We start from the raw sequence: 24,496 nt of genomic DNA on the forward strand, positions 1-24,496 counted from the left end.
AGCTCTGAGCCAGGGCTTTGGGATCTAATAAATCATCTCTGGCTGCAAAGACATTAAAATTCCAACCCAGTACTACATTAGATGAAGTGAGGCTGAATGCCGGCAAGGACTGAAAGAGGAAGGGGGGGAACACACACAGACTTTTAAATAAGTGTGAGCGTGGGTGGGTAAGCAAGTACTCAATGCCAGTTTCACACGGGCCTAAATCAAACAAGAATAGAATCTCAAGGCACATTAAACAAGCTACAGGTACATCTGCAATTCTGAGGAACCTGCAGCACATTAAACAACAAAAGAAAACAAAAAATCAGGTACACAGTAAACCAGAAAAATACATGTAAATAATTTATAAACTGTATTCATAGAATCAGAATCCTAAGGCTGAAGGAGACCTCAGGGGGTCATCGAGTCCAGCCCCCTGTCCAAAGCAGGACCAAACCCAACTAAATCATCCCAGCCAGGGCTTTCTCAAGCCGGGAATTAAAAACCTCTAGGGATGGAGATGAACTATTCACTTATGAACTGTTTCTTAAACTTGTTAACCAACAACAGGTCGTATTTCTGTACAGAAAGGGTGGCTTTTATGCTATTTCACATTGATCACACCAAGGATAAAAAATAACTGTTGACCAGAACAGGAGACGACTTTAATAGTTAATCTAGTCAAGCCACAAAATCTGAATTTAATTTATTGCTTTCAGAATAGGAAAATACAAAAAATGCCCAAAAAGTTGTCTGCTGTGCTGGAAAGAAGAAACTGTTTCTAACAAATCAGAAGTGGGGTCAATCTTCAATAACAGAGCTGAAGAATATAGTGATTTCCCAGGTATTGACCTTGAGAAGTACAGCCATACCAAAGACAAAAATTCCCTCAAGCCAATGGCCCATCAGACTTATGCAGTTAAGGACACAACATTTTAATATTCAATGGTATACAATGGAGTCATGTGGCCAACCACCTTTGACTGCCCTAATCCAATGGGGCAAGTAACTATTTTGCAGACAGGTAAACTAGAGGTGGCCTTTTAGGGCGAGACTGAGCAAAATTCAAACCCATGACCTTCAGGTTTTAACTCAAATCCTGCCTTAACCACTAAGCCCCCACACATAATCAACAGTGATACACTAAGGGAAAAAGAGTAAGACTATGAATTCAGCATATATAGATGGTTTAAAGTCACCTAATGGATACATTTTAAATTCATAAAGATTGTCTATAACTAAAATATTCTAGACAATCAGGAGATTTGCAGGTGGGGAGGGAAAATAATATATATGTATTTATTTATACAATCTATAACCACAGATTCACACAATTACAGTGGTTACATTCTAGCTCCTTGGTATTTGTAGCTAAGGTTCCTAAATTGGGATCTGTGGCAAACCTGTGGCCCAATCAGCAATTCCTGATGGTCTGCAGGAAGTTACCTGGTTATATGATGCCAGTGCTCTTCATTTTCTTCATCTTCATTAAAGACATGCTTAGTCTTACTTCTCCACAATTGCCACAGCAATGTTATGCCTTTTGGAATGGGAGGAGAGGAGGAATGAGAGATTGAAAATGGGAATCTCGACTGAGGATTTTAGGGAGATTCCAAACCTGAGCCATTCCTTTTAGGTGACAAATCTGAGGAACTGTCCCAGATTGAGGTGTCACTAGAGGAAGTTTTGGAACAAATTGATAAACTTAACACTAACAAGTCACCGGGACCAGATGGCATTGACCCAAGACTTCTGAGAGAACTCAATTGCAAAATTATTAACTGTGTTTTGTAACTTATCCTTTAAATCAGCTTCTATACCTAATGACTGGAAGATAGCTAATGTAATGCCAATATTTAAAAAGGGCTCTAGAGGTGATCCTGGCAATTACAGACCAGTAGGTCTAACATCAGTACCGGGCAAATCAGTTGATACTATAGTAAAGATAAAATTGTCAAACACATAGACTGAACATAATTTATTGGGGAAAAGTCAATATGGTTCCTGTAAAAGGAAATCATACCTTACTAATCTACTAGAGTTCTTTGATGGGGTCAACAAATATGTGGACAAGGGGGATCTGGAGGATATAGTATACTTAGATTTCCAGAAAGTCTTTGACAAGGCCCCTCACCAAAGGCTCTTAAGTAAAGTTAGTTGTCATGGGATAGGTAACTACAGTGGAGTCCAGATTAACCGACACCCAGTAATCCGACACTCCACTTTATCCGACCCTGCAGCTCCCAGGGACTTTGTCCCCGGGAGCTGCAGGGTCGGATACAGCACAGGCCGAGAGAATGGCCTGCTTGCTGCCCCGTTGCTCTGTAGGAGAAGCTGCTGCTGCTGCTGCTGCTGGGATGCTTCCAGGCAGGAGCGGCAGCAGCAGCAGCTTCTTCTAGAGAGCAAGGGAACAACTGATGCCACTCCTGTGGGGGAGTTCTGAAGCTGAATATTATCTTTGTGTTCGAGTTTGGTTGGAAATCTACTGATTTCAAGTTAAAATTGTTTCTTGACTAAAGCAGCAGGCAGTAAAACTCTTATTTTGGACAATGCATTGTTTCTGTTTTGCAAACACCCTGCTTCCTCCATATTCACTGATTTCAGCATTCATGGCTTTCTTTAGAGCGTATCTTCCGTGAATGTGCAGGGCTTCCTTTATCATTTCTCTTTTATTGAAAAGTACTCTGGGTATGTGGATGGCCTGTTCTTTGATGTGATCTACTTCTCTGGTGGAACGCCTACCTACTTCTCTGGGGAAGAAGGTTTTAAGTGTTGTGTGTCCCAGATTTCTCCTCAGAGCAAATTTATGGTATCTGAGTGCCTGGCAGCAGCTAACAGATTTCTTGAAATGTCTGGGGTGATAACGGGATACGTGGAGAGAAGTGTGGTCGTCTGTGGGTTGCTTGCATATAGTTGTTTGCAGGATTCCATTACTGAAGCTGAGCATGATGCGCAGGAAGTTGATTCTGGTGTAGGAGTGGTTGAGAGAGCTTCATGGGTGAGTTGTGGTTGTTGAACCTCTAACAGAAATCGATAATGGAGTCTAGGTCATCTATCCATAGGATGAAAATATCATCAGTGTACTCAGGTACATCATTGATTTAGTAGTGCATTTTCCCAGTAATTCTTCCTTCAGGTGGCCCATGAAGAGGCTGGCATATTGGGGAGCCATCCAGATACCCATATCTTTTCCTGCATTTTGGGCAGAGTATTTTTAATGCTGTGGAGTTTCTGAAGGAAATTTCTGTTCTGGAGGAAACTGGCCCTTCGTGTGGTGAGTGGTATGAGAACAACATGGCCCTAGTGGTATGTTATGATATGTATATGGCATAACTAAGATCTGCTTCATGCAAGATGGATGGTGTGAAGTATCACTGGAAAAGTTACGATCTACTAAATGTGTTTATCCAACTTGTGTGCATATATCATTTCTGTATCTGAAGTTAGGAATATTGACTATGCAACAAATACAGCTGTGTGTATTTAGGGGAACACCCATCAGACAGTAGACAATCAGCCTGGATTTGGCCATTATGAAGGACAACAGAACTTTGGTACATCTTTTTCTATGAGGGTACATTTTAACCAAGGCTCCCTTTAAGGTGCACGCCTGCACACCAAGAATTTGAGGCCCGTCCACCTCCTCAGCAGGGCTGCACAGAGGCTGCGTAGCTGCTCCAGGGCAGGGTGCATGTGGGGCGGTTGTCCAGCTCCAGGAGCAGCTGGGAAGCCACCATGCATCCCAAGCCTTAACTTTAGTTCTTCCCTAGTGCTGGAGCTGCGGCCAGGCCAGGCAGCGTGGAGTGGCAGGGCTGCTCTGGCGGCCAGGGCCTGGGTCTAAACTGCCTCATGGCGGATGGTGACAGCTGTTCTGCTGGCTGGGGCAAATGCAGGGTTTGGGATAAAGAGGCACTGTGCAGACATTGGGGCATAGGGCACATAGTGCAGGGTTAGTGGTAAAGGTTGCACAGGATGAGGGTATAGGGGTTGGGGAGCCCATGGATACAGGAACAGTAGGAGCAAGACTGGGTGGGAGTGAGACTGGGTACCAACCTGGGTGGTTTTCAGGGTGGATGGGTGGGAGTGAGACTGGGTACCAACCTGGGTGGTTTTCAGGGTGGATGGGTGCAGGGTCATGCACTTTGTTAATTAACCCTTGTTCTAGTACTTTTTCTTACATAACAATTTACCGTATATACTCGAGTATAAGTCGACCCGAATATAAGCCGAGGCACCTAATTTTACCACGAAATACTGGGAAAAAGTATTGACTCGAGTATAAGCCTAGGGTAGGAAATGAGGCAGCTACTGGTAAATGTAAAAAATGAAGATAGATACCAATAAAATTACATGAAGATTTTCAAAGGTATTTTAGGCATGTAAAAGTTGCAAATAGGCATCTAGTGGGATTTTCACTAAGCAGGGGAGGTGTTAACTCCCACTGAGAATGCTTTGTCCCCAGCTTCCATCCTGGTCTTATGATGTGCATTTTCCCAGAACAGCACAGCCCTTGTGGGGCTTTATATGCCACCGTTTGGTCTTTGAAGTAGCTGGGGCTTGATCCATCCATGGCATTGACGAGTAGGATCAAAGCCTTAAACTGGCATTGGTAGCTGACATACAGCCAGGGTCTCCAGCACGGAGAAGGCAAGCAGCTACAGTCTTTATCATCTGCAGGCTCTGAATCAGCTCTGTCATGACATCTCATGATGAGCCAGAGGAGAAGACTTCAGACACTCACCGGGTCTGCCTCTGTGTTCTTAACAAGGAACCCCCGAGCAGCTGCAACCCAAGCGGCCGGCAGAGGCTCCGAGCGCCCCGCACAGCGACGGCCCCCGACACACGGAGCCCAGCCCGCTCCCTGCAGCGCCCCCCGCCCCGAGCGCCTCGGTTACCGGGGCCGGAGCTCCGGGCTCACGCGGCTAGACCCGGCCAGCGGCAGAGACGCGCTGAGCCCGCCCGCCTCAGTTCTCGAGATGCTGACTCGAGTATAAGCCGAGGGGGGCATTTTTCAGCACAAAAAATGTGCTGAAAAACTCGGCTTATACTCGAGTATATACGGTATATATAAAAATGTTAGTAACTGGTGGATACCACAGTGACTCACATCCGAACTAGGGATGTTAAATATCGATTAACTGAATAGTCGAGTAACCTCATTATTCTTATCGGTCAGTTGACTATTCTATAGTCCCTTGGAGCAGGGCCGGCAGCCATTGCACTCCAGCCCCACTTCCTAGGAGCCCCCTGCCACTCTGCACTGCTGCCTCTGTATTAGAGGCAGCAGCATAGGGTGCCAGGCAGGAACCGGTCCATGAGGAGAGACAGTTTAAAAACCAGCTCCCCTTGCAGCCTGGCTGCCTGTCGCCCTCTGATAAAGGGGCAGCAGTGCGGTGTGGAGCAGCCCCTGTTTAGGAGGAGTTTGAGCTCCTGGACCCGGCACGAGTCAGAACTGAATCAGGCTGCCTGCCCACCCAGCTCCTAATACACTTTAAATGCAGAACCACAGCGGGGGTATGTTCGGACCCTCTGCAAGCCAACACTGAGTTGGGCTGCTGGCCAGCCTGCTAAAAAAATTTCTGGCGGGAATGTGGGGGGAATACTTTAGTCTATAGCTTTAACCTATAAGATTTTGCTTATTGGTTAATCGACTACACTATTACATCCCTAATCCGAACAAGTGCACATCACGTCAATATTGGTGCACAAGACAAAGCTCCCTCCGCTCATGGACGGAAAATCTTAGAGGGAACACTGACTATAACTCTATATATTTATTTAAGCAATTATATATTGTTACTACATTACAAAATGTTGTATGATATACTGCTTATTTACAAACTTTCATTAAGGGATAGTTCAATCCTCTGCAGAAGGTTTTTAAGGAGGGTTGTCTTATTTCTTTCTCTTTGGTTTCCTTATATTCCTGCATGAATTGTGGTATAGCAGAACTGCGGGCATTATTTGCATCTGCATTTTATGTAGGAAACCTCTGTAAACAGACAAATTACTTAGACATTCACCGACTTTTAACGTTACAGAAATACAGAACTCTATTGCCTTGATGTGTATGATCATTATATACACAAACTTGTCACATGTATCAAGAGAAGGAACAGATCCATTTTGCACAGCAGCCTGTATGTGTTCATTTGTAGCAGTTCATCATCCAACAGTTGTGTCATTTCGAGATAATGGTTAAAATGTCAACAGAGGTGTCAAACACAGCAAGTGTAACTAACTTGAATTGTGCACAATCGTTCTAGCATATAAACCTAATCTCTCCAATACCCAAAAATATGACATCTGATTTCCATAGACTCAATGTGCCATGGAGCTCAGGCGGCTACATGAGCAGATTAACTAGGAACAAAGACACTTAATTAGCAATTAGTGAGCAGTTGACCATGCAGTCTAAGCTCATGGAGCCTGCAACGCAGCGGAAGTCAGTGAATTGTTCTGTAGCATCATTAACACAAAAATGATGCACTTATCTCAAAAACAACAAGCTACTTAAGTCAGAACACCTTCCTTCCCAGTCACCAAGCTATAGGCCACATGCCTGCTCTATAAACATCAATTAACAAACAAGCAAAATGTGCCAAAGAGAAAATATTCATTGTATCCGATTCATAAATTAAAATGGCATTGCATTCACTTAGGCATGCTGAAGTCAGTTTAAAATTACTACTCAGACTTGCAGGGAAATGCATCACCTAATTAAAAACAGACACATAGATCAACAGGAGAGCATTTCACTCTGGTAGATGTTTAAAAGTATAGGACCGATTTGCCCACTGTACCTCAGAACTTCCCCCAACTTGTAAGGAATGACTGTAATATGATGCCCATATTTGTTAAACTGTCCTACAAGGGCTCAAGAGCATAAGCACTAACCTCAGGGCTGACTGTTAAGAATAAGAGCACAGACCCCAAACTGGCTGTCAGTGCAAATGCTCAAACGTTACCTTAGAGCAGTGTTTCCCAAACTTTTCAGCATCACGCCCTCTTTTTGATATTTGAGAAACCCTCACGCCCCTCTCCCCCCCTCCCCAAAATAGCAGCAAAACTTGTTGAGCAAAAAAAGGAACTGACCAGGGCCGAAAAACAAAAATAGCAGCAAAACTTAGGAGGGGGAGGGATTGATGTGGGGGAGGGGGCGAGGGAGGGCAGTTGGGTCGCCTCATGTCCCCCCCCCCCCCCCCCCCCGGAATTTCTGCACGCCCCTCAGTTTGGGGACCCATGCCTTAGAGTATGGGATATATATATTCCAAGTTAGATTAATGCATGCAGCAACTTCACAGCCATTCTATAAAGTCTAACAACTAATCATACTCTTACAATTCTAATACCAATTTAAACAACAGTAGCTTGCAGTAGCTTCAGTGAGCCAGACTGAATTCAAGTTAAGTATGTGTTAGTGTTCAACTAAGGCATGGGGAGCTTGACCTCTAGTGGGACCAGGTCTGCCCATCACAATTTCTCCTCTCACGCACAGAAATCAAAAGATCTCGAAACCTTCTAAGCCATGGGACTAATCTGGTAAAACCAAAGAACTGGCCTTCCTGAATAATAAAACAATACTGATATTTTTAAGTAAAAATAGTTCATACCAAAAAATATAGCTACCTTGGGTCCCACAAATCTGACAACAAAATTCTATCAGGGTATGTCACCAGTAGCCCCCTAGTTCGAACTAGGCAGGCTAATGAGGGTGACCGAAATTGCAAATGAAGTTCAGGATTTAAATATCCCGCGCTTCATTAGCATGTTCCCGGGCGGTCGCCATTTTGGAAACTGACTAGCCCGGAATAACTGCCCACATCTACATGCGGCAGTGAAACAGGAGTTTGAAGTAAACCCCTTAACTCAAATTAGCTGTTAAACCTAATTAGTAACAGCTAATTCGAGTTAGAGGTTTACTTCGAACTCCCATTTCACTGCCGTGTGTAGACGTGGGCAGTTATTCTGGGCTAGTCAGTTTCCAAAATGGCAACCGCCCGGGAACATGCTAATGAAGCGCGGGATATTTAAATCCCGTGCTTCATTTGCAATTTCGGTCACCCTCATTAGCCTCCCTAGTTCGAACTAGAGGGCTAGTGTAGACGTACCCTCACAGAACATTTTTGAATCTTCTACAAAAGATGTGGGGAGTGTCTTTCTCCTCAGCTGGCCGCAACATGGGTGAGGGTTTGTTTTATGTTTTTTTGCTTCTCACTTGTGCATGGCCCCCAGCTGATTTTTCTGTGGGTCCGTGGCCCCTGACCCAAAAAAGTTTCCCCAATCCTGGCTTAAGAGATGGTCTGTTGGCTCAACCAAAAGGGTGATGCAGCCAATCAGGCAGCCTACTTCAGGCCATCTGCAGTCATTAGATTGCCTGCACACTGGCTCTGCTAGAGAGCTGATTCCTGATACTTCCTCCCAGTGGATTTGGCTTATAATTGTTACCAGCTTTGTGAAATTGGCCTTTCTAAAAACATCAAGTATATTCATTACTGGTTTGGTCTTTATTCCATTTGTACATTTCAAATGTGATCAACTCATTGTCACCTGCACTTCATCTACAGCTGAGTTCTGTGATTAATTCCTCTCTTTCTGTGTCAAGACAAGGTCTAACATTGAATTCCCCCATGTTGGATGCAACACTTTTTGAGATAGGGAATTGTCATCCATAATATTTAGAAATTACAAGGCTGTGTTACTACTAGCAGCATGAGTCCTAGAGCATATCACTCAGAGTGAAGTCCTTCATAGTCCTGCAGCTTCCCCGCCCCCCATATTATCGACAAGTGTGTAAGGAACCAGTCATCCTGTTCCCTAGCGTGATCTTAATATCCCATCTTGTGCTTTATCTGTTAGGACACTGATCTCTTAGAATTCAGGACCATTTGTCCAGAGTTGTTAGTGACAGGAAACAAGTAATGCCATTTTTGATACTGAATGCCACTTTCTGCTCCCCTTTTCCTCACTTGATCCCTCCTAAATAGCAGATAACCACTGATTTTAACATTCCAAGAGCAAGTATCATCCCACTAGGTTTCAGTAATACCACTTGGAGCCAATTTGTTACCCCAATTCCTAGTTTTGGTGCACAGGCCATTAACAAATGTTTTCTCTCCATGTCCTTTTGTTTCTTGATTATTTTGTTTTCAGCATCTCAAATTCTTCCCATTTCTTCCCTCTTTGTTTTTTAGTTTGATGTCCTTCTCACTACTCTAGCCAGCCAACCCCAAAGAGATTGGTTCCCCCTACTACTAAGCTGGAGGTACTCAAAACTTCCCTCATAAAAGGCAGATCAGTGTTGCACAAAATCAAAATCTTCCCGCACCCCACAAAACTTACCTAGCCACTAATGCATTTCCAGAACCTTTGGTTTTCGTAAGCACTTGGGACAGAAAGCATCTCCCAGAGGATCACTCTCCTTGTCATTCGTTCTAATATTTACCACCACCAGTGAAACCTGGCTTATCAACTTCAGAGGCCTCTGCAGCCTTAGGGTGATGGGTCATGTCTTGGCTCTGGGAAGACGCATCCTTCTGCTTGTCTGCCAGTCCCTTGCAGAATGTTCTTTGGATTCTCTTAGTACAAAAACACCAACAAGGATTGTTTGTCTTCTTTAGTCTGTAGGAGATCTCTTTGTTTATAAGCTTGATTTTCTTACGGATTGCACAGGAGAGCCATCCATAGATTTGTTCATTACATCTTTCCATTCCTTGGACTAGCTGGATCTTGAGAGATATATTCCACAGTTTCCATGTGGAAAACATATTCCATTTTTAAACATCATATTTCTAGCCTTTTTAAAGTTTTCATAAATCTTTATAGAGAAAGTTGATTTTCATTGGGATCAAATGTTTTAATTCCACTTTTTTTCCCCTCTAACAATTAAATTTTCTTTTATAAAAGATAGAGCTCTCTCTCCAAGCAATATTTAGCTTTGATGGCCTTGTGATTTTTGTTTCTTGAGTAGAATTTTCGTAGCTTCCAGGCATGATAGTATAAGAGGATTAGCCCACAGGGATCGTTAGCACTTTGTGGAGTCTCTTTGAAAGATCTCCAAGTTTTTGGAACCAAAGAATAAGAAATTCACTGGTTTTATTTGTAACTGAATATAAAAAGTAAAATGTACATTAGATTGCAGACTGGTTTGCCCACTAGTCCCATCTACCACATCACAAAATCTTGGCTCTGCCACTGCAAATGAGGCATGTTACATCATTCTAAATCCCAAAATGAAACCACACTCTGGCAGATTACTTTTCAGCACCACAGACAAACCACCACGTAGACAGAGAAGCTGGCTGACAAATACAATTGCAAACCAAAATGAGCCTAGCCTTTGCAAACAACATACGGATGAAATGGACACAGGGAGTAATCTTGAGGGACTTCTGTGCCTCCTCTCCCTCCTCCCCCAAAATCAAAATTTCTGTGCATGATATTTCAAAATTCTGCATTTTCATTTGTTAGTAAATACATTCGGAGGCTCCAGCACAGCAGTGGAAAGCACAGGACATGGGTGCACAGAGGTGAGAGATCAGCCTGCAGCTTCCTACTCTTCAGGGATACGGATTTAGTGGAAAGGCTGCCCCAAACCCTGACACAGTGAAAAAGGCTAGGCCTGCCCCCCAGAAACTCCCTAAGAACCTGCCCCTCCACACCAGGCACACCAAGATAGCAACTGAGAGGGACAGAGTGTCACATGCCCAGCCTGACTCCCAATCCAGGAATGAAGCGAATGGGATCAGCCTGGAAGGATCCAAGAGTTATGGGGCATCCAGATGAGAGGGTTCTGTATGGAGCAATTTGGATATACAAGGGTTTGTTGGAAGGTTTCTGGTGCAGTGGGAACCAGTGGTAGAGGTCTAGGTGAAATGGTTGGGGCTCAGTGGGGGTGGGTGAGGGTGGGACTCTGGATGCTGGAGGAAATAGGGCTTGGAGGGATAGGTGACCTTGTGCAGCTGGTTGGAGGGTTCAGGTCTGGAGGGCTGGCTGAGTGAGGCTTGGAGGACAGGTGTCCTTGTGTGGTGGGGTGGAGGGCTGGGTACCGAGGGCTTGTCAGGGTGGTCCTGGGGCAGAGGAGGTGGGGGTTAATCAGGCTAAGGGTTTGAGAGCAGGGGGCTCCTTAGGGGGTGGTCTGGGTGTAGGGGTAGTGAAGCTTGACATGGGGGTGCAGGTATGGGAGGATCCAGAGGCCAGGGGGATAGGCAGACATTCTGTAGGTGACCCCTCCCTCTGAGGCTAAGGAGTCTGGCGAGGAGCTTCCAGCAGCCAGGGAAGGGTCTGACCCTGCTCAGGCCATTTCTTGCAGGGGAAGAGTAAGCTCCATATTCCCCCCCACCCAGCCCAGTAGCTGAGCCCAGAACAGGATAAGAGCCACTGGTCAGGGAGTCCCCAGCCAGCCCTGCTTCACCGTATAGTTATTTACCTCTCCAATGGCTGCCCAGGTGCCTGAAATGACATGCATGCACCGCTGGGGAGGGGTGTGTGACTGCTTTTATGGATTCCATTTGCTTCCCCGTCAGAAGTAAATTTTCTGCAGGGAAGAGTGTACAGCACACATGCAGTGGTATAGCACTTCCCCAGGAGCAAAAGAGGCATTTTGGTCTTCTACCTTCAAGAATATTAGAGCAATTTATTTGTGTTTTGGGTTTCAAACTGCTGAAGAAGTGTCAAATTTCTTTATGAAAAACAGCTATGGAATACCTTGCATCTTGCCACTAAATTAGATATGAACTATAAACATAAAACAAAATCTGTTTTTCCACTGCTACTTTGCACAACTCTGTCAGATCAACAAAGTTATTGGAAAAAGGAAGGAAGTGACAGAAGTACACCATGCATTTGGAACCGCTCCCTTTTATCATCTATTTTTAATATTGCAACACTTCTATCTCTAATTATGGCCTACAGTATACATCCCCTTTAAACCAAAGGATGACACCTCAAGATTTATTTTCACAGTGAAATATCTATCTATTCTTCTTTCACCTCTGAAACCCAAGAGCTATGGAAGTCATCCATGGCAAATCGTCAAAAGACAAGGAATGGAAACCTGCTATACTTGCCCTTTTAATCATAAAAGCATATTTCTATTTATCAGAAACGAAGGATTAGACAGTTATCATCCTGCATGAACTAGTCGTTTTCTCACTAACAATTTTAATGAGGGACACAAGTACAGTATGTTCCTCTTCGGAATCTTTGTAGAAGTCATGAACAACTTCATCTAAAGCATGATCTTGTAAGGTTGGAATGAAAGACCAACATGCAAAATGTTAAAGCAATCTCTCCACACAGCAGAAGGCGCCAGATAAACTGGTGCAGAATGCAGCAGACTGCTTATTGAACGGTGCTTTCCTGATATCACCACCTCACTAGGTTAAGATGCTGATTTTGACCTATAAATCCTCTCTTTTTTGTCATGCTGCCACAGGAGGCACTCGAGACATATCCCTCCCACTTTAAGAGATAACGTTGAGTGCTTTCCCATGGAGGAGTCCTGAGTTCTGGTCCAAAACAGCCTTCAAGGTATATTGCAAAGTATAGACTGTTGCAGCTCACAGATCTGAGTGGGAGAAGAAACTTTGTGCTTCTATGTTTGTTAAAGGGTTGAATTATCATTGTTGTTATTTATTACCGGTATTGTAGCACAGGCTCAGAGCTCTACTCATGGATGAGGGCCTCATTGTACTAGGAGCTGCATAAACACAGAACAGACAGCGCAAGAGGGCTTTTCTGAACATTGAACAAATGGGCAATAGGGGGATTGCATCATGGGTCCATCAGCAACAGGAGTCATCAATGAAAATGAAAGAGAAGATAGCTAGAGTGAGGATGCACTATGCAGGTCCTTGCAAGTGAAGACAAGTAGCTTATACTTGATGGGATGAAGGGATGCATAAAGAGGGGTAACAACACGTTCAAAGCAACAGGCTTTGTAGAACAAACTTTCAGCAGCATTCTGAATGGATCTGAGCAGGGCACGACTGCAGTGTTCAAGTCCAGTGAAAAGGACATTGCAGCAAGCAAAATGTGAGCTGATGAAAACCTGGATGAGTATTTTAGCCACGTGGAAGGTCAGGGAGGGCTGTGTCTTAGAGATGTCAGACAAAGAATTTGCAAGATTTAGACATAGTCTGGATGCAAGGATGCAGATAGAGGTCTGAGTCAAAGGTATTGCCCGAGTGACAGGCAGGATGGAGGTGTTGAGGACAGCGACTGAGAAAACATGTCTAAAACAGACCTTAATATTTCACCACCTCCAAAAAAGCAAACAAAATCTCTCCCTCTCTACTATTATATAGTATCAGAAGCATCCAGAGTACTAGGAAGGTGGCTTCCTTATTATCATAGAAATCCAAAGACAAATAGCCGTTTTCCTTTTGTCTCATATTTCCTGTTATCTTCCCACCACAACTAACCAAACAAGAAGAAGAGTATTGCACATGGAGGAGATATTGTGTCTGTATTAAAGATCTTATTTTAAAAACACCAACAGCTGATAACCCACAGACAAAGCACTAAGTGACCAGGAGGTAGAATAATTTCATAATTGTGAAGTGGGGGGGGGGGGGGGGGGGGCTGTGTGCAAGAAAGAGAGAGAGAGATGCTAGCACTTTTGCAGGAGGTAGATTAGAACTAGCAGAATGCATGAAGTAGTACATTTTGAAGAGGGATTTGAAAGTAGAGCATATGGATGCATGCTACACTCGGAATAGGGAAAAGTAGAAAGCAACTTGTTAGATGGTACAAGTACAGGAACAGAGAAAAACATACATTATATCAATGATAGCCAATGGGTTTCCTGCTTGGAGAGTAGTAGAAAACAGGAAAAGCAGCTCTTGCCTAGCTTCTCTTACAATTTAAAGACCCTGACAAATAAAATGTATGTGCAGTTACAGGAAAAAAATAAAAACGCAAATATTTTGCCTCGGTGTAATGGACACGAGCCATCAGGCCTCTTTGCCAGGATCAAACCCACCAGGGCCATCAGCACCAAAAGCACAATCTACCTGCTAAATTCTTTGCTGAGAAGGGCCACTGGGGCAGCCCACCAGAGGATGTCATGCACTAACCCAATATATTACATAGATGCCTCCAGATAATTATTGGCCAACTTCACAACTAAGGGCCTCTGCACTCTACCATAACATTATTTATTAATTATAACTATAACCGCAATAATAATCATCAAATAATTCCAGCAAAGTTTAATTAATCATAGCATATTATAAATGTAATTTCATCAGTTTCTGACAGGGGGGGGGGAGATTATAGGGCAATTCATAATAGACATGTCTGTAGTTTCTAGGCCTGAAGTCAAACAAACTACAATAAACATTGATCCTCTATCAGTGATTCCATTTCATCAAGCTACTAATTTGTCTGAAGAATGGCACACTATAAAACTTAAAATCACACCAAGAAAAGCATCTTAGCAAATATTGACTCATCCTGCACTTTGATTAGTACTGACACAGCTATTCTGAACAAGTCCCATCTAAGTGTTTTAAGGAAGAGCCAGAACAGATTTGTCATGAACAAATCATGCCAAGCAAACCTAATTTCCTTCTTTGACAGGGTTACTAGCCTAGTGAATTGGGGAAAGCATCAGACATGAACTATCTTGATTTTAGTGTGGCTTCTGTCACAGTCTCACATGATGTTCTCATAAGCAAATAAGAGAAATATGGTCTAGATTAAATTAGTATAAGATGGGTACAAAACTGCTTGAAAGACTATAGTCCAAGAGGAGTCATCAATGGTTTGCTGTCAAACTGGGAGGGTGTATCTAGTAAGATACAACAGGAATCAGTCCTATGTCTGGTGGCACTAAATATTCTCATTCATGATTTGGACAATGCAGTGAAAAAAGGATGCTTATAAAATTCTGGAATAAACTTCCAAGGAAGACTGTGAAATTCCCATCGTTGGAGGTTTGTAAGAACACACTGGAACACCACGTGTCAGGGAAAGTATTGGTTTACTTGGTCCTTCCTCAGTACATACATGAGTCTGGACTTGACCTTGCATGGTTCCATTCAGCTTTACATTTCTGTGATTCTAGCAGTTTAAATCCTATTTTTTAAAACACTACGCATAGCATAGAAGACGCTTCCATGTAAAAAACAATCAACAGGTTCCTGCAGTCTAGCATTCCCACTGATGTTAATAGTGTTACATAAGGGAGTGAGAGTATCCATGAGGGTAGGTTTCAGGATTGACACCATATTTGATTTATATGAAAATGAAAATTACATTGGAAACATTTTAGAACTTGTTACACAATATTCAGTGCAGAACAAATGACAAAAGTAGTGAAAACAGAAACAGATGCCTTGGAGGAAAATGTAGGATTCTTGGCATTTCCATGATATGCCAAAAGCTAACAGTCAGGAACATCCCATCCTTCTGATAACCACTGTTATTTTTCTTCTACTTGGAGTCCATTTGCCATTTTATCCACTAGTGCTACAAACCTATATTTTATTTCAGTGAAAATGTAAATGCACATGGAAATGTGAAGTTACTGGATTATTATTAGTAAGGATAAATATTTTTTATAATCTAACGTATTATATCTTTCACCCATGTGTGTTAAAAAAAAGAAAAAATAATGAAAAATCAAATGCTATGTTAAGGTTGAAAAATCAAAATATCTGTAGCTAGGACTAGAATTAGAATCAAAGAACAGAACTGAAAGGGACTTTGAGAGGTCATCGAATACAGTCCCCTGCCCTCATCGCAGGACCAAGCACCATCTAGATCACCCCGATAGATGTTTATCTAACCTGCTCTCCAATATTTCCAATGATGGAGATTCCACAACCTCCCTAGGCAATTTAACCACTGTGACAGTTTGGAAATTTTTCCTAATATCCAACCTAAACCTCTCTTGCTGCAATTTAAGCCTGTTGCTTCTTGTCCTACCATGATACCTTAAGAAGAATATTTTTTTCTCCCTCCTCCTTGCAACACCCTTTAAGGTACTTGAAAGCTGGTATCATCTCCCCTCTCAATCTTCTCTTTTCCAAACTAAACAAACCCAATTCGTTCAGTCTTCCCTCATAGGTCATATTTTCCAGACCTTTAATTATTTTATCTTTTCTGGACCCTATCCAATTTCTCCACATCTTTCCTGAAACGTGGTGCCCAAAACTGGACACAAATACTCCAGTTGAGACCTAATCAAGACAGAGTAGAGTGGAAGAATTACTTCTCATATGTGCAGGAGCGGTCTGAGGCCGGCTGTGGCAGCTGGCGCCCCAGATGGAAGGCACAATTGGCACGCCCACCTGCGCCCACCTGCACGACCGTCAATGGCCGTGACATAATCATCGGGTGCCCAGGTGCCCCGTGACATCATCATTAGGCGCCCCAGGCCGGTGGCGCCATAGGCCACTGCCTAGTCTGCCTAGGATCACGGGCCACCCCTGCATGTGTGAGTTAAGACCACTTTCAGAATTTTAACTCAGCTTTACTGCATACATATAGTATTTTCAAGTTCCATTGTCTTGTACAGTAAGCAGCCTAGTATGTTTTTAAACTTTAACATTAGATGTTTGCCCTTAAAGCAGTGGTCTCCAACCTTTTTACACCCAAGATCATTTTTTAAATGACAGACCAAGCCAAGATCTAACACCCCACCCCTTCCTTGAAGCCCCGCCCTCTCTATTCTCCTCCTCTCCATCACTTGCTATCCCCAATCCTTATACTGCTGCTTTTTTTTTTTTTTATTATTCTGTAGGAAGAGGTTTTTCCAACATTTGGCCTGTCTATACTGGACCAAATGTCAGGAAAAAAAACCCCTTCTTTTGGAAGCCACCTTATTCCTTGTGAAAAGAGGAATATAGGGGTGACCAAAAGAGCCTGTTTGCTCTTCCACTAAAAAAGCGGAAGAACAAACGCAACCCTGGATGCAGAAGAGTTTTTCTGGGATATCTCCAGAATCCTGAAAAACTCCTGCAGTCTAGCTGGACCCTTGCTGTGTTGAGACAGGATGTGTAGGCTCTGGGGTAGGAATGAGGGATTTGGGTGTGGGAAGGGGTGAGAAGTGCAAGCTCTGGGAGGAAATCTGGATGCAGGAGGAGGTGGAGAAGGGGACACTGGCTCAGGGAGGGGGCTCCAGGCTGGGCAGTGTTGGGATACTAAGCAAGCCACAGGCTTGCGGATGTGAGAGTGCAGGAATTTGGGTTGGGGTATGTGAGGGGCTGAGGGCATGAGGTTCCAGTGTTTGATAGGCTCAGATCTAGGGTCTGGGGAAGGGGGAGTGCAGGAGTGGTTGTGGCCAGATGGGGGCTTGGCCCCAATTGTGGGTTTGTTGGCCAGGCTTCATTTTTAAATAGAATACTATGTTAAACACAAAAAGTTTCTGCATTGTCTTTATTTATGAGAATGGCAGGGAACCTGCCTTGAGTCAGGGGTCACTGACCCATAGAAAAGTCATTTGGGAGCAGGGGACACAGTACTGGGGAGGAGTGTTAGTGGGTTCTGGAGCAGGGAACAAGGTGCCAGTGGAGGCAGGGGAGAGGGGGCAGGGTGCCAGGACAGGTTTCTGCAGCAGGGGACAGGTGCTGGGGGGGACAAGTTTCTGCAGAGGGGAGCAGGGGGACAGGTTTCTGTAGTAGGAGACAGGGTGCCAGAAGGAACTGGTTTCTGCAGGGGGGGCAGGGTGCTGGGGGACAAGTTTCTGCGGGGGGGGGGGCAGGTTTCTGCAGCGGGGTCGGGGGGGCAAGGGAGAGGGAACAGGGGGCCAGGAGGGCGTGGGACAAGTTTGGGGCAGAGGAGAGGGAACAAGATTGGGGGCAGGGAGTTCCCTATACCAGCCACGGAGGGAAGCCTCCGACCCGCGCTCCCTCCGGACTGACCGCAGAGCAGCCAGGCTGGAGCGAAGAAAAGCGGCTGCCCAGCCAGCTGGCCATGGTGCTCAGCCAGGGTGCCACCAAGCTCCACGTGGGCAGGTGCAGAGGGGAAGCCGCCCAAGCAGCTGGAGCATGGTTCAGCCTCCTCTGGGCTGAACGCCACAGCCAGCAGGCCAGGCAGCTTCTCCTCTGCACCAGCCCACGTGGAGCGTGGTGCACCCTGGCTGAGAACCATGGCCAACTGGCCGGGCAGCCGCTTTTCTTTGCTCCAGCCCGGCTGCCCTGCACTCAGCCCAGGGAGGCTGCGCCTAGCTCCAGCTGTGAAAGCCACAGTCAGCTGGCCGGGGTTGTTTCAGCCCTCCCGACCTCCCAGCTCCCACCATTCCTCGCAGCTACTCACCTGTGTTGTTGCTTAGTGAGGCAATCTAATGTAAATGTACTGCACAGGTGCGCAGTTCAGAGAGGGCTCAAGAGCTACTCTTAGAGCCCCTGAGATCTACCGGTAGCTCACAATCTACTGGTTGGTGACCACGGCCTTAAAGTGTGTATGGGGGATGGAAGTCCCCCCCCCCAAAAAAAAAGAATACAGAAATAATCCTGGGCTATTCTGCTGGAAACCAAATAAGGGGTTTCAACAGATCTCTGAAGTTCCCTGCACAGCAGCAATCTGGCTTGGACCTATGCTAACCAACATTTTAGATGCAGATGGCTTAAGGCAGGCTTTTGTAATATTAGATATTTTTACATAAGGAAACTATACTGTTCAATCAGAATTACAAGATTAATAAACACCCTTTTCATAAGGCAGGCAGCCTGCCAGCTCGTTTCTTTCCCCCTCCCCCCCACATCTATGCCCCTCATACACATACATCTGTACCCATAGAGCAGCTCTGTGGAGGCAGACTGGAGCCTAAGACCATCCTCACCAGACATAACAGTTTCATAGTTATTTAGTTAATATCTTGAAGGCAATTTGAAAAATATCCTCAAACTCCTCCAATTTAATTTTTCTGTGAGAAAGCACATTTAGCTTCTCTGCTTTAATATCTTCCAGAACAGCCTGCGAGGATGTAAGAGGCTTATTATTGCCATTAACTTGCTTAGTTAAGCTATGATAAATGGAGTGTTTAAGCATGAAGAAACGGCATTGGTGAGGCAGGATATTTTTCTAATTTAAAACAATTTTTTTTTAATAATGGTTGAGGTCAAAAAGAGGCAGAAAAGGATAAAACCCTCTGTTTTGTTTTGTCTTTAAATTTACCTTTAGGCTGCCAGAAAAAAACAAAACAAAGGAAAGTCCTCTGAACCCATATTCAGAAAAGGCTTTGAATTATTGCTTAGCAAAGGCAACAGCTCTTTCTTTGAATGACTTATGCCAGATATTTCTGTCTCAGGACATTTCTAAATAAAGATTTACTGTACCCTGACTCTACATCATGGGCAACCAATTTAAAACCCAAGTACTGTGATTCAAATCCTGCATCTATGCACTATGCTCAAATTCACACTGCAACCAAGTAAATCTTCCTCCTTTTGCATTTTCACCTACCTTCCTATGGACCTTGTTATGCTCTAAATTTACTGCCATATTCCATTCAAGGTTTTCTGCCCTCCATGTCGTCTTTACCTGCACAAGTATCTAATTAGCTAACATGTAAATTTACCTTGCTCCCTAAATTCTTTATCATTTAACTCAAAGCCTTCTTAAAGAGGACACTTATTTCTTAAATCCATTTACCATTAATTTTGCTAGTGAAAACAAAGACACAAACAGGTGAATTGATATGAGTGGTGAAGAAATTAACTGAACCTACAATTATACATTAAATATCCCTGAACTACCCCGTGTAAGAGGAACCTTCAGACCATCAATTTTAACAATAGCTTTTTTTTTTCTTTTCAAAACATGATTTGTCCCCTGAAGTTCTAATGTTCAGCTCCCAGTCAGTGTGATACCAATGCCAGGCATTCACAACTGCTAGGAAAGCACCTGGAGCAATGGATCTGCTGTTGAAGGGGAAAGCAGGTGACTCATTTGATTTGTATTATTAGAACTCAAAATAAAACCTCACAGCAATTGGGACACAAACAGTGGGGCATTTTAGAATGTAAAAGGTCTATTGAGGACAATTTTCTCAATGCTGTTATTTGAAGCATTCAGCATGGAGTGCAGGGTTCACTTATTTTAAAAAGAGAGACACCTCCTTGAAATACTCCTTTCACAAAGGTCAAGTTACCAACTTTACACAACCAGCATCTCAATATTTAAAATATACTGCCTTGTCAAATGCCAGGTAGGTAGCTTATAAAATGTTTCAGATCGTTTAAAAGCAGAGCTAAGAGATCTGTATTGAAAGTCTATTAATGTGGGGATTTAAAGACACAGAAAGCATTAAAATGAAAGAAGTGGATGCTTTGTCAAAGCCATCTGTTTGCTAGAAAGCATGAAATCTCTTTGTTTTCTAAGGCAGGAAGATAAATGTGTATTTATGAGCTCTATCACCCCCACATTGCTGGAATCTGAAGTCACTGTTAAAATGGCAGGATTACTGATGACTAGCATTCACAGAGAATCTGTACACTGCTGCCTCAACTGTGACACGCCAGAAATCCCTTGAGCTGCAGTATCTTCATAGAACAAGTATAAACTTAGCAGGACATGTACAATGATTTTTAAGAAATCAAACCTGAATAGAAATGGAGAAACAGCCTCTAAGTACTTTTTACATCACAGAAATACTCCATAGGCTGCCCCTTAGCTGTGCAGCCATTCTGCTTTGCTTTATCTATATAAGTACCGCACTGAAGACAAAGAGTATTTGTGAGCAAGACTTATGCGTTTATGTCCAGTTCCACTGACTGCTGACATTTTGCTGTGCTCCATGAAAACACAGTCCCTGCCGATCTCACCCCTTGGAAAGAATTGAGACACCACTACATAAGAGAGACGGAAGCACAAATGCAGGACACTTAATACACAATTACATAACCTTACCTCTACACATCCAGCAGTCCATCAGAAGGGGTGGAACTACAGCACTTGAATTTTGAAGGTGCCCATGTACTTTGTGTTAATAAGAAAGTATGGGTTCATAATGTAAGAACACAGTGCTTATTCTTTGCAGTAATAGGAAACTAAACAAGTTCCTTGATATGGTTTTCAGTAAAATATTTTATAGACTGCTAGTGAAATCAGTAGAATATTTGTTGGTAAACATCTTAATTAACAACTCAGGCTACATCCAACTCTACTTTATTTTTCTTTTCAAATCACTTCCTCCCTTGAGTCTCAGACACAAACACCAGTCTTTAGCAAAGATTAACAGATCAATTTGAAGATACCACATTTCTTCCATCATCTAAAATGCCCTCATGTTAGCACAGTATATCCTGGCTACTAATTATATAGCCATAATGAACATGTCTTATTGAGGATACCGGAAACCAGCGATGGGAAACAAAGACTAGTGAGTGGGCCGCATGAGTGGCTCTCCATCTCAGTGGCCACGAGATTCAAATCCAGTGGTGGGCAACCTGCAGGCTGGGACCCATTGGGGTTCCACTGCCCACACATACCCCCGTCTGCCCTATCCCCCCAGTCTCTTGCCTACTAGAGCTCTTACCTACTCATTCCTCTCCCTCCCAGCACTTTTGGAGCACCATGAATCCCCTTCCCTTCCAGAGCATGAAGCTGCAAATCAGCAGAAGACCAAGATTAAGTTACTTAATTCAAATTCAAACCTAAGGGCTTTTTAATTTTATATTTTGCTTTCTGAGTATCAGACTAGCACACTGCGTATGCAAACGAAGTTGGATTATCCACAATTTATCACAGAAATTCTCATTCTGAATTGTTACGCCAATTTGTGACAGCACTTCCTTTAATACTTTCTACTGGCCCTATTCCCTCTGTAATGCCTTCTACAAGCAAGGTCAACATTATAAAACTAGTTTCACTAAAATTCCAAAATTTTAAATTAAATCTGTCCACAAAAACTAATTTGAGGTTTGTGTGGTATTTCTGCAGACTGGTCTGTCCGAATTTATTGATTTGATATACAGATGAAGGGGACATAAAAGAGATGCCTGACATTCTTTCTGAACCACATTTATTCAAAGGATAAGAAGGAATATCCCGTTGCATAGGTTCATCAAATTTGCTATGTATTTGCCAATTCACTGTCTGTTTTCATATGGAAATTTCTACTGAGCTATAAAAGAAAGCAAGGCCAAGAGCCAAGGTACAAAACTCTTCTAAAATTATAATTATCTGCACTGCAGTGAAAGTTAAGACAAATTATACTCACCTGCAAGAGGGAAAGGCATTGCAATACAATAAATTTTGTTCCAAAATTAGCACCACAGTAATTTGTATAGATTCAAGAAGGAAATGAGTTAGATCTCAAAATATCATGATTCTGGAATTTCCAAAGAAAATGGCAACCCCTTCTTAGAAATCTGTATTACTTGTTTCTCAGTCTCACTCAAGCTATTGCAAAATACCTGAATGAGGAACTTTATTTCCTTGTGGCACTGGTAATGAGGTGAGGTGCAGCCATCTAAAATATCCATCATATAGTGCAAATATTTCAGATAAATAATTTATGGGCAGCAAAGTGCTTTCTATGACTGTTTTTGAATTGTTCATTGAATATTAAGCCAAAAACCCCTTCAACGTGCCATAAACTTCTCTTCTACATTTAGAAAATAATGAAATTAAAATCAACTACATCAATTTTAATTGACCAATATATTGTTGGGTAACATGCAAACTAACTAAACAATGAATTTTTAGACTCTAGTTCTTTTCCTTTCTTCCCCCTTACAATGATCTCTCATTTTCTGCTGGGACATTCTCTTCTTTCCCCTCTCCCGGACAGCCCGCTAAAGTCATCCTTCATCTTTGTTCTGCATCTCCTCCTCCTCCTGTATTTTAGGTCTTCTCATGCTGAATGAGACTGACTGCAGAACTAGAAAAGAGGTATTTTTTGGAGAGAAACATGCAGGCTCCTATTGCAAGCCTGACAATTTGCCCACTCCTACAATGAACTTGCACCATAAAAGACTCTGAAATAGGCATTTTAAAACTGAGAATTGCTCATTTCCTGGTGATTATTAGGAAAACTGGGAAGGACGGAAGGGATTTCATGGCCAAAGTTGAGAAAACAGCATGATGAGAGAGGAAAGCAAGACTATGCCAGCTATCTGCTGAGAGTGGCCTTCCAAAGCATAGACAGGTATTTGAAATTGAGCCTTCTGTGGAAACTCCAGGAAAATGAAAGATTTAGCATTGTGCTGAGCTCTTTGCTAAAACAACATGGGTCACAGAATGCCTTTCTATATTAACTACTAGAATGGCAAAAATAAATTTACCAATTTTAATCTTAAATCTGCACAAAATGCCAAATTCCATAGAACAAGAATCACTTAAAACCAAACTTACCTGTATAGGCCATGTTCTTAGGGTTTCCATAGGGAGCCCCAGGTTGAACGGGGCTGTAAACAGGATTCATTGCGGAAGACTGAGATTCTGGAGGAGAAAGAAAAAAAATTAATATGACGGTCTGATTTTTCCTCAACACTAGTCCTCTGTTGAACAGTCTTTGCTTGTACTAGATGCTAGTGCTGCTGTGCTATTATTGAAGAGACACAGAGCTGCAAAGAAAAGGATTTACAATTAGGTATTATAACTAGATAAAGCATTTAATTCAAATTTCAGATCTTTCAAATAATTCCCTTCAGTTCCCTACAAAAGCATCTGGAGTGTAGGATAAAATGAGTCTTCTACATCCCCACCTTCCACAGTTTCTGCAAATTACTCCTGAGCGTCGGGGAGCGGGGGGGGGGGGGGGGGGGGGGGGGGGGAGAGAGGGAGAGGGGAATCAGGATCCTGTTTCTACTGCGCAATAGGGACAGAAAGTGAAGTGCTCAAAGAGCACTAATTCACTTGCCCCATTGGGGGGAGCTAATGCTGTTTTGGTAATGAAAAAAAAACCCCAACCCAACCAACAAGACGCCTCTCAAAGATTAGTTGGTAAAAGAGCACTTCCTGCTGGTGATACTAAAAGCTGCTAGGGTTGCCAGATGGTTTCAACAAAAATATCGGACACACTTGACATTACATCACAATCTATATTACATCTTATTTAGAAAATACCGGACATTTATATTTTCTCAATTTGTTTCCCGAACAGAAAGCTCAAATACTGGACTGGGTCAAAACCGGACACCTGGCAACCCTAAGAGCTGCAGACAAACAAATTCTCAAGTGGTTTACAGAGTGTCTTGTGCCTGGAAACTAATCTCCTCTGAAATGTCTTTAAAAGACCCCTAACATTACTCTGTCATAGCACAGCAATACTAAGTTATTGTTTATTGAACATCAGTGTGCACAGCACTATTTGAAACCACCACAGTCACTGCCCCAGACATAAAATGGCCAATAAGATTTTTTTTAATGACATTTATGCTCATTATCTCTCTAATATAAATGATTAAAGAGAGCCAGGTTATCTTTTCCTAAGCTTTTATTTAGAGGAAAGCAAGGAACCTGGGAATTTGTGTCTAGTAACTGTCAGTTAAGCAACTGCCCAGTTAATTAGCTTAATGAAGCACATTCTCAATTCTGATTAATGGAAAAATCAGTCATT

General features: G+C 43.0%; 1 protein-coding gene across 10 annotated transcripts in view; it reads right to left on the reverse strand.

The window, feature by feature from the left end:
- Window positions 1-24,496, reverse strand: part of FAM168A (family with sequence similarity 168 member A) — a 376,753-nt gene that overhangs the window by 182,240 nt on the left and 170,017 nt on the right. For all 10 annotated transcript variants that reach the window (XM_075919566.1, XM_075919569.1, XM_075919567.1 and 7 more), the window contains one exon: window positions 23,290-23,376. In XM_075919566.1, coding sequence (XP_075775681.1) covers window positions 23,290-23,376 — 87 coding nt within the window. The remainder of the gene's footprint in view (window positions 1-23,289; window positions 23,377-24,496) is intronic.

Source organism: Pelodiscus sinensis, chromosome 1 (genome assembly GCF_049634645.1).
Source record: "Pelodiscus sinensis isolate JC-2024 chromosome 1, ASM4963464v1, whole genome shotgun sequence".
Classification (NCBI taxonomy): domain Eukaryota; kingdom Metazoa; phylum Chordata; order Testudines; family Trionychidae; genus Pelodiscus; species Pelodiscus sinensis.